The sequence below is a fragment of the Cryptomeria japonica genome, chromosome 3 (genome assembly GCF_030272615.1).
Source record: "Cryptomeria japonica chromosome 3, Sugi_1.0, whole genome shotgun sequence".
Classification (NCBI taxonomy): domain Eukaryota; kingdom Viridiplantae; phylum Streptophyta; class Pinopsida; order Cupressales; family Cupressaceae; genus Cryptomeria; species Cryptomeria japonica.
In genome coordinates, this window is record NC_081407.1 from 385793534 (window position 1) to 385805352 (window position 11819).

General features: G+C 39.9%; 1 protein-coding gene and 1 non-coding gene across 2 annotated transcripts in view; one reads left to right on the forward strand and one right to left on the reverse strand.

The window, feature by feature from the left end:
• The window catches only part of LOC131044714 (V-type proton ATPase subunit c2), a 28925-nt gene extending 24969 nt beyond the window's left edge, over positions 1-3956 (forward strand). The window contains exon 3 of the mRNA XM_057978104.2: positions 3533-3956. Within this exon, the coding sequence (XP_057834087.1) occupies positions 3533-3665 (133 nt within the window). The 3' untranslated portion in view covers positions 3666-3956. The remainder of the gene's footprint in view (positions 1-3532) is intronic.
• Positions 1662-1732, reverse strand: TRNAC-ACA (transfer RNA cysteine (anticodon ACA)). The gene has a single exon. It is a non-coding gene; the product is annotated as a tRNA-Cys (tRNA).
• Positions 3957-11819: the final 7863 nt, after the last annotated feature.

Sequence of the window (11819 nt, forward strand, 5' to 3'; positions counted from 1 at the left end):
AACTCAAATTTGACTTTTATTTAGTGACTCGGCAAGTTAATTTTTTTCCTTTAATACAATTACACAATGTATCAAGTGAGTAAATAAAACACTGGGGAAGTTTTTTAATGAGATTTGCATACAAAAAGAGTACAAAATTGCATCATCATGCATATACAATAGCCAATAAATATGATTTGTATTATGGTAATTAAAAATCATATGTTCATGCTTCCTTTTCCTTTTGCAATTGGCTGCAACTCCACTCTTGCACTAGAGATTGTACCACTACCATAGAATTAAAAGGCAATTACTCTTTTGCCTCAACATTATCTATCATCTTCTGTAAAATTGCTCCTTTGCACTAGAGATTGTACCTCCACTTTAGAATTAAAAGGCAATTATCTATCATGATGAAATCCAATCTAATGCCTCTTGTTTTTGTTTCACCTTCCTTTGCTTCTCACAAAATCTACATTAACAATCTTTTCTTCTGTAAACATGGCTGTAAATTGGGCGTGTCCTCATTTTGCAGAGTTCAGTGGCTATACAAATCAATCTTATCCAAGTCAATTGGCTCTTGATCAAATGTGCTCATTTTTTTGTGTGAAGGAAAAGGTTGTATTGTACAAAGATGAATTGGTTGAGGCGTTTTTGTGTCAATTTGCTGCATATATTCATGTGAATGGTTTCAAACAAACTCTACTTGCACTCATATCTAAAGCATTACAAGGTTCGGAAAAAATGTGAGGGCTAGCTTTTGAAGATTTGGGGTCTTTTTGCCCCAATCTTCCCACCTATTAGTTGCAAAGAAGGCATTCATAATTAATAATTTTAATTAAAGATTCTTTTTTTTTGTTACTTGGTGCTTTGGCAATTATCCCATAGATAGCTAGTGGCAAAGAAAGAGCATCCCATAACTTGCTTGTACTTTTGCAACTCCCCAATAATTAGGTCCCTAATCCCAACCTCAGGTATCATCCTCTCATTATATATTGATAGAATCTTCATATCCTTCTCATTAATATCCATTGCAGTCCTCCAAGAAAAAGAAACGAGGTTGAGGTAATACCCTGCTACATAAAGGGTTGGTGAAGTTAATCGTTCCACCTTTGATCAATGATCTCTCAGATGGGTTCAAGTTTTGCCTTGTTCATGGCCTTACAAATGTAATCCATTGGTTTCTCTCCCCATACACCAAGTATAAAACTATGACTAAAGGCTCCAACACATTCAAAGAAAAAAATTATAATTAAAATAAGTTCAAATAAAGTAATAATATTTTGTAATTAGATTATACGATAAGAGAAATTAAAGATATAATCAAATATTTGAATTGAAGTTTGGAGTTATCTTGATGATTTTTGTAGTTCTATTTTTCAAACTGAGAAAAACCTCTTCGTGTCATTCTCTCCATCTGCTTTCTTTGAATAAGATGCATTCATAAGCATTTGCTTCAAAGATGGGCATGAGAGTACAAATGATCTGCAAAGGTGAGGAAGTTAGTTGCAAACTATGTCACACTCGCACAAACTCTTTCCCCTTGATGCGTTCTTTCATCAAATTGAGAATCCAAAGTTGATTGTAGATGGTGATTTTCTTGACTTCTTCCATCCTAGTCTCACCTGATCAATCTTGCATACATCCTCCAAGAGAAAGTCAAGGCAATTGGTGTTAAGACATGGACCAGCTAGGACTCGAACCTAGGACCTTCCATATGTGCTGGAGTGCTCTACCACTGAGCTACTGGCCCCTTAAGCCACACCTCTTGTGTGCTTGGGGCTCCTTGCCTGAACCTGGCTTTGATACCATGTTAAGACATGGACCAGCTAGGAATCGAACCTAAGACCTTCCATATGCTGCTGGAGTGCTCTACCACTGAGCTACTGGCCCCTCTTAGACCAGTCCATCGTTGGTCCGGGTGTGGCTTATTTCCAACACCAACAATGGTAGCACAAGAGGGCCAAAAAAATGTTGGCTGCTTCCTTGGAGTAATCTCTTTGTTGCTGCATTATAGGTTACAACTTGCACCACATTTTCAATGTCCACCTTTAATACTCAAATTATCTACATTCTTTACATATGCGAAGCATCTATAGGCCTCAAAAATCCCATCTTACTGTTAAAGACTGCTAGAAAATTGATGAGGGTGACTCCTATTTGTTTACCTATCTAGAAGTAAGGTGCTTCTAAATTTGTTTCACTATAACATTTTTCTCTTTTAGAATTGTTTCTGCATTTGTAAATGCCTCGTGGAACAATAAATCATTTATGTCATATGTAGTGAGTGTTGGTGTTGGAAATAAGCCACACCCGGACCGACGATGGACTGGCCCAAGAGGGGCCAGTAGCTCAGTGGTAGAGCACTCCAGCAGCGTATGGAAGGTCCTAGGTTTGAGTCCTAGCTGGTCCATGTCTCAACATGGTATCAGAGCCAGGTCCAGGCTAGGAGCCCCAAGCTCGCGAGAGGTGTGGCTTAAGGGGGGGTGTTGGTGTTGGAAATAAGCCACACTCGGACCGACGATGGACTGGTCCAAGAGGGGCCAGTAGCTCAGTGATAGAGCACTCCAGCAGCGTATGGAAGGTCCTAGGTTCGAGTCCTAGCTGGTCCATGTCTCAACAGTGAGTGTTCTAGACCATTTTACTGCAATTGTCAAGATTGTGGCCAATTTCTCCCAATATGTGCCCTTTGCTAGGTTGAAAGGAATGCTGTTGTAGAACCAAATATTAGCACAATCCAGGCCTACTAACTTGTGCTTGCCCTTGTATCACATTGTGCCTTCAAGGCAGGCTGTGATCCAAGCATGGCTTAAGCGGCAAAAATGCTTTCTGACTAGACTTTACACAAGGTTGATGAAGTGGATTTACTGCAAGTTTGTGGAGCATGATTGGAGTCACCTGTTTGCATCCACTTTTGTTTTCTACACCATGTCGGGGTTCATAATTGTTGCCATGGTGGTTTTGGAATATAGTTTGACATTGTGACTAGCAAAACATTTAAGGTGGTACTTTATGCAATTGATACTTCCACTCCTTTTTAGCCCATGGTAGCTGCACAATTTTCATAGGGGAATAACAGTGTGGCAATAGACAACACAAATTCTTAGTTATTTTGGTCCTATCATAAAGGGCTGGTGAGAATGAGTGGGGCAACAATCACCTGCCGTGTTTATCCTTCAGATACTGCTAGAACCATAAATGATTGTTGAAGTGAATAATCTGAGTAAAATAGTATACAAAGCATCAGGGACAAAAAAATTGTTGAGAGGTTTTGTTCATAGTGCTAAGTTAATGTTTGCTATACAAAAAGTAATATTTGAAGAAAATGTCCACTACCTAACCCTCTTGCAAAAATGGCTGACTGAGTTGTGGAATTGCTTTCAGTAACTGCGAGATAGTGATTTAGAAGCTTAGTCTAGTTCTTGAAGCTCATTTATATTTGTTGGTGAACATAGTTGCAGATATTTTAGTTGTTGGATCATGCACTGTTTATTATGAATATTTTGTAGTTGCATGATTTTTTTTAGATGCTAATTTGCTTTACGTCTTTCAGGGCAAACGCACAACAGCCAAAGCTCTTTGTGGGCATGATTCTCATCTTGATCTTTGCTGAAGCCCTGGCCCTTTATGGTCTTATTGTTGGCATTATTCTCTCTTCACGTGCTGGTCAGTCAAGGGCAGAATAAAGGGAGGATAGAAATGCTATTAATTCACATGGTTAATTTTGCCATCTTTAGTCTAAGATCACCGTGCTTGTAAAATCTGTCTGAAAAATGATTTATTTTTTGACTGTAGTGCTATACTCAAATATCTTTAATGATTGTTTTCTTCTAGTTCTAGAATTTGGATATTTTTCAATTGAAGAATTTTATTTGGAGCATCGTTATTGGTACAGTATAAACAGGTTTGTGTTAAATTGGTTGAACGATACACACAATTTAATTGATAGTGGACAATAGTTCCCTTTTGTGGTTTAAGTTAAAAGCCTTAACAAAATAATAATCCATATACTATAGAAACCATATTGGTCACACTAGGTGTATGAAAATTTGTATATTGCTCATCACAAATTTTTGGGGAATGATATGCTTGTTAACAACATTATGTAAAACTGTGCTGCTGTTGAAACAAGGTATTGTCATATGATGCTTTGTTGGTCAAACATAGAATTGCATTATATATCAAATGCCATGAAAGAATAGGGCAGGGAAAGCAGAATTTTGTATCTTGGTGTCTTTATTAGTTGATTTTATATACCACAGGCTTAGACCAATATTAGAATTTTAACTTTTATGTAGTTTGTCAAAATCAGTAAGTTCTGGTAGCATATGTCCAAGAAAATTGTTTAATCATAAAGCCTAGCTATTATCTTATAGGTCGCCGTTGGCTTGTACAGGTATTCTGAAACCAATTTTGAAAGTTTTCATAGGAAAATTATTGGTAATTGATTTGAATTAAAGCGTTGTGTTCTTATAGTTAAAAACTTTTCACTTTGCAACATGAACATTTGAATGGAAGTATTTGTTTTGAACATCTGTGATTGCTTAATTTAGTTTGTTTGGTGCTTTACCTAGGTCTCTATGTTTTCTTTGCAACACATTGATCTTGTATGTTCAAGTATATAGTGCTCCAATTCTATGTAAAGCAACTTAGAAATATAAATAGAAATTAATTAACCCATGCCAAATGACCAAGACTCGTCAGATGGCTGCTAAAGCCTCAATAATGTCTTTGTTCCAAATGTATCATCATAACAGTCTGTGATCGAGGGTTTTCATGTTTTGTTAATTGAGCAGAGACCCTTTATATTTATGGAAGACTGTGCAAGGTCTCGAAGATATTTTATAGGCTTTTCATAATTCCTAATTATTGAAGTTGTTTGAAAATTATAGAAATTGAAATTAAAGTTTCTGATTGAATGCCATGAAATGGGTTAGTCTGATAAAACGCTAATGTAATTAATTGAATGAATACCATATGATTCTATGATTGTGTAGATTATTGTCTCAACAATGTTAGTGTACAATAATGCATTAAATTGTGTGTAATTAAGTGTACATGATTGTATTCTAGAACATTTTGATATTTGGGGTGACTTTTCTATTTTGATTTTTAAATGCAACAATACCATTTGTTGGTCATGATTTCATGTTGAGCTCAATTTCAACTTGGCTGAATCTTTTAGTGTGCCGTCTTTTCACTTAACAACTTTGACCATTTTTTAATAAAAATTATGGATTTGTATGGTGATTTGAGATGGATTGCAACTTTGTGAGAATTGATTTATATATACTCTGTTTATCCAATTTTGTATTGAGCACTTGATACTGCTATGAGCTAATTTTGTTGGGTTTTAATTATTCCTATATGCATGTGTGGTGCTGTGTCCATTTGGGCATAATATTTGAGCACAACACATATTAGCCCTCTTAGAATAATGATACTTCATTTTGGAATTTTCTATTCCAATGTGGATGTGGAGATTTGTCCACTTGAGCACGGTATTATGGCACAACACATAAATGTAGACAATACAATAGTCCAGGCAATACTTTCATTGGGATCAAGTTGGGAGATCCCCTCAGCAAAACTGTCCGTAGTAGGAACAAACTGTTGTTGTGAAACGTCGTCTGGAGTAGACTCAATAGGAGCAAACCTTTGCTTCAGAACAAAAGCAGCAGGAGATGAAGCATCAAGGCCAGAAGAGGCCACACCAGAAGTAACTAGTGGGCCAGTAGAGGCCACATCAACTATTAGAGGCACCACCTCATCTCGAAGGGGGTCCTCATCCACACATGAGGAGCCAACATCATTAGAATTAGAAGCCATAACAGTTAAATGGTCAACAGTAGTGTCTTTCTACCAAGTAGCAACACCTTTATGACGAGAAAGAGAACAATCCGAAGCTAAATGATCCCTTAAAAAGCAAAACCGACAGCGAAAGGGGAGACCATCATAATCCAATGATTGAGTCCAAGGCCTATCCCCAACCATGAGGACCACATCACTTGGGAGTGGTAGAGAGATGTCAATATTGATTAAATGCGAGCGAAGGTGGAATGACCCATGGTGGATGTGGCATCATCAACCTTCAAGAATTGACCAATAGTGTTACCAATGGCCTCATAACAAGGACGCTCCCAGAAATAAAGGGGAAGGTTGGGAAGACGAACCCAAATCAGACACACATTAAGTGGTTCAGTAAGAGGGTTGAAAGGAGTCGTCCAGGGCTTGACCAAGAGAGAGTTGACTCCCCAAGCCCACAACTTACGCAACACCAAGTCATGATCATCAAGAGAAGCATAGGAAGCAATGATGAAATCCCTAGCACAAGGGAAAAGCTCAATGCAACCAACAACCAAAGGCTTCCAAGAATTACTTACCCAATGATGGAGGTCAGGGAGAGAAGCCCATAACCCAATAAATTTATAGACCAAACCATAACGTTGGTAGAAGCCAATGTTATCTATCACATCTTGCCCACAAACCACCACAGGGGAAGTCTTGGCACAAGAGAGGGGATGCGGTTTCCCCTTTGGAGGAAGAAGAACAACATCCACATGAGCAAAGCTACGCCCTCTAGGAGGAGGTCCAATAACCCCAACACCAGAGTTCCTATCTGTTGGCATTGTGTTGTCATTGATGTCAACCGATATAGAAGGGCAACCGGTATGGGAGTATTGTTGACATGCAGTTATTGATGTCAACTAGTGTTGCAGATCACTAGTAAAGAAGAGTGTCATTCAGAGGAATGACCACTAGAGTCACTGGTACAGAAGTTAGTGTTTGACTTGTTTGGATGATATAAACAGGTTACCAGTATAGTCTGTCACTGGTAAGGAGAATATGTCATTTGGTAAGTGATGAGTTGACATGAAGAAGACAAATCAACAAAGTGAGTAGTTGCCAACCGACAAGCTTATGACCAATGTACAAGCAGGATAAGCGAGGTGCTTGAGCTGTTGTTTGTGATGAAGAGACAGATTGTTACCTTAATCACATCAATACAGGAGGAGAAGAATGTACAGGTCATCGGTATACCGAGTGGATGCAAAACAACAAGACTCCCACCAGATGAAGATGCAATCACCATGTGAAGAGATGATTGACAGTGAATGTGCCTCAATTGGATCACATGTGCCTGATTGAAGGTATGCGACACAAACAGGGAAGACACATGAGTGCATTACAAGATGCAAATGACAAGGATTCACTACCACCGGTAAGTGGAGCTTATCTCCTATTATGCATAGTGTGCATCATAGTTCTGTGAGATAAGGAAGAAGAGGTAAAGGTAGGTGTTTGAAGGATCACACCGGATCTACCAGTAAATCACTTCAGATGAGGAAGACGCATCACCACCTCCACCTCACAAAGACATCCCTGTTTACGGAGAAGCACAGATAAAGACCTCTTGGGTTCCTGAGTTGGAAACTTCTTCCACAGACCCTACGTCTCATCCTACGCCTGATTCTGACAGGGAGAGTACCATCAATGACCTTCACCATAACGTCTTAACCCTCACTGATACATCTAACGAACTTAACCTAATCGATGAAGTAATGCCCATTATCCATCCCGAATTCATCGAATGGAACCAACCAAATCCCCCATGTCTTGACCTCTTCCAAAACGATGAGGCCATCATTGACTTTTTGAAATTAAGGGATAACCTACCAAGCAAGGATCACAAAGCTGGATTCGCCATAGAACTTAATAGCGCAGCATACTTCGGGGCGGATGCCAAACCTTTCAGCTGCAAAAATATAACAATAAAACATGGATCTTCCAGTGAAAACCACACCGTGACACTATTTGATTCAACAAAAGTAAAAAGAAAGAGCGTATCCAACGGTGAAAACCTCTCTGAGGCGCTTGAGGATGAAGGGTTTGACATTCTCCCTGCTAGTACACAACAGGAACGATCAACGATTCTCATCGAGGAAACCAAAGAATACAATGTGGGGACTCCTGAAACTCCTCACCTCATACATCTGGCATCTCTTCTAACTCCAGAGGAACAACCTAAGTTTGTCGAATTCTTCCAGAAGCGTCAGATCAACTTTGCATGGTCGTATGCGGACATGCCTGGACTTGATCCTGATTTAGTCATGCATCACCTCACCATAGCAGAAGGAGCCAAACCTGTCAAGCAGAAGCTTCGTAAGATGCATCCTCAGATTGTAGTACTAGTCAAAACAGAACTCAAGAAACTCCTAGATGTTGGTTTCATTAGACCAATTGATTATGCAGATTGGATATCCAACATTGTTCTTGTCGGCAAACCAAAAGGGGGCATCCGCATTTGTATCGACTTCAGAGATCTGAACAAGGCATGTCCTAAGGATGACTTTCCCCTACCAAACATCGACATCATAGTAGACCTAACAGCAGGACATGCCATGCTTTCACTCATGGATGGCTTTTCAGGGTATAATCAAATAAAGATCGCACCAGAGGATCAACATAAGACAACCTTCACATGTCCATGGGGCACATATTGATGGAATGTAATGCCTTTTGACCTCAAGAATGCAGGAGCAACCTATCAACGAGAAATGACCACCATCTTCCATGACATGATGCATACTATGATGGAAGATTATGTTGATGACTTACTAACAAAATCACTCACTAGAGAAGGTCATCTCGACATATTAGATAAAATATTTGATAGACTAGAACAATACCATGTTCGACTCAACCCAAAGAAATGTGTCTTTGGAGTAACCTCCGGGAAGCTTCTAGGATACATTGTCTCAAGTAAAGGTATTGAGGTCGACCCAGCAAAAGTCAAAGCAATCATGGACATGTCACCACCAAAGAATATCAGTCAGCTAAGAACATTACAAGGACGACTACAATCCATCCGAAGATTCATTGCACAATTGGCTGATAAGTGTCACCCATTCACACACTTGCTACACAAGAACATCCGCTTTCAGTGGGATGCCAGATGCCAGCAAGCATTTCAGATGCTCAAAGACTATCTCATGAATACACCATTGCTGATCCCACCAGATCCAAGTCGACCTCTACTACTCTATATATCAGCAACAAGTACAACATTGGGTGTACTATTGGCACAACATAATGCAGAAGGGAAAGAGTGTGCTGTTTGCTACATCTCTCGAACACTGGCTGGCTATGAACTCAATTACACACCTATTGAGCGAGCTTGCCTAGCAGTAATCTTGGCAGCCACAAAACTAAGGCACTATCTGTTAACACACAAAGTACAACTCATTGCAAAGATTGATCCACTAAAGTATTTACTCAGCAAAGCAGCATTGACAAGACGCTTGGCCAAATGGGTAATGATTCTCAGTGAATTTGACATCGAGTATGTAGATCGTAAAGCTATCAAAGGTCAAGTTATTGCAGATCAATTGGCCGAAGCACCACTCATAGGTGATCATCCTCTCATTTCCAATTTTCCAAAATGAAGAGATATTCATGATCACAACAACACAACCATGGAAACTATACTTTGATGGTTCATACACTAGGCATGGCTCGGGGGCAGGCATTCTGTTTATCACACCTCAAGGTGACAGCATCCCGAAGTCTTACAGGCTCACATTTCCATGCACTAACAACATAGCAGAGTATGAGGCCTTGATCACAGGACTCAGACTAGCCGTACAATGGAAATTACAAGAACTACAAGTATATGGTGACTCACAACTGGTCATTCGACAAGCAACAGATGAATATCAGACCAAAGATGATAAACTCATGCCATACAAGCAAATGGTGGACAGTCTAAAGGCATCATTTACTACAATTACCTTTGAGCAGATACCAAGAGATCAGAATCGAGCTGCTGACGCTATGGCTACCATCGCATCTCTCCTAGATCTTCTGCAGAATTCAACACGCTACGAGTTCTTGGTAGAACAGCTTTGGATCCCTGCTTATGATATCCCCGAATCCGAGATGATATGTCGCCTTGTTGGTTCCGAATCCCCATGGTACGGTGAGTTCTACACCTATCTTCGCGATCACACCCTTCCTCCCAACCAATCAAATAACCAACGTAAAACCTTCATTCGCCAAACTGCTCGATATACCATTATTGCCGAAACCCTATACCAACGTAGTCTTGATGGTACTCTCCTTCGATGTCTGGAACAAGATGAGATAACAAAAGCCTTGGAAGAGGTACATGAAGGAATTTGTGGAACGCATGCAAGCGGTCCGTCACTAGCCAAGAAACTCCTGCGCAATTCATACTATACTTTGTCAGGAAGTGCAAGAAATGCCAAATTCATGGAGACCTAATACATGCACCGGCACAAGAATTGCAACCAATCACAACACCATGGCCTTTTTGTCAATGGGGCCTTGACCTTGTGGGTAAAATCCATCCATCTTCATCCAATGGTCACAAATTCATCATTACCGCCACCGAATACTTCACAAAGTGGATCGAAGCTGTTCCACTTACCCAAGTCACCGGCAAGCAGATCGCCTCATTCATCCTTAATTACATCATCTGCCAGTATGGTGTACCCATATCCATCATCACAGATAACGGTCTTCCTTTCAAAAATCAAGATGTCCGTGAACTCTGTGAGAAATTTCACATCCAACACCGCTTTTCCACCCCCTATTACCCACAAGGCAATGGTCAGGCTGAAGCATCAAATAAAAACATATTGAGAATCCTCAAGAAGACAATCAATAATGTCGGTCGTGATTGGCATGTTCAATTGAATCCCGCACTATGGGCATATCGAACTAGCATTCGAACCCTTACAGGCGCAACTCCATACTCATTGGTCTATGGAGCAGAAGCTATCTTACCTATTGAGGTTGAAATACCATCACTACGGGTTTCCTTGCACAATCTCATCGATGATGAAGCATACAGAGTATCACGTCTTCAGGACTTAGAACTACTTGATGAGAAATGACAAGCGACATACAATAATCTCAAAGTCTATCAGCAGCGCATGAGCTGAAGCTATAATCATCGAGTTCGGCCTTGTACATTCGAGGTAGGTGATCTTGCTCTTCGAGAAAATCCTCGTAACCAACCCAACCGAGAACATCAAGGAAAGTTTGAATCAAATTGGTTGGGTCCATATGTCGTCACTGTTGTATTTGGGTCTGGGGCATATCAATTGGCTACGTCAGAAGGAGAACCACTAGCAGATCCGATCAACATCATACACCTCAAACGGTTTTACACATAAGCTGCACAGAACATCAGGCTCCCATATATACTGAAGAAAACACCAAAAACATCCAGATAAATGTCCTGAAGAAAATACAAAAACATCAAAATAGTAAAGAAAAATCATGCATCCAAACGGTGAACAACCACTCCGGTGGCACCTTGGGTAAGTACGATGGTGAAAACCTGGCAAACAGGCGCCACTCGTAAAAGGCTATGGCTCCATTGTCTTTCAGACTTGTTGCGATCACATCTACTTCATACATACATCCATCCATCCATCAACCATGGCTTGTTATAAATCTACAAATCCAAGAAAGTACTGCATGCATCTTGCATCCCGCTTTTTCATAGTTCTGACTAAACTGGGGGCAATGCCCTTAACCTATTGATGGAAGTGGATTCTACATTGTCTTGTGATTCATTAAAGTTCTTCATTCAAAACCATCTCACAAAATCCAAAAACATTCAAAAACAATCTCACAAATCCAAAAACATCGGAAAACATCGAAATTCACACAAAAACATGGCACCACCTTGTAGATACCAAACAAGCATTGAAAAATCCTCGCACGATGATCACTTCTCAAAATTGACCAAAACAATCGACATCAACAAATCACACTGTCTTCAACAAGGATGCATCCTTCCTTACCAA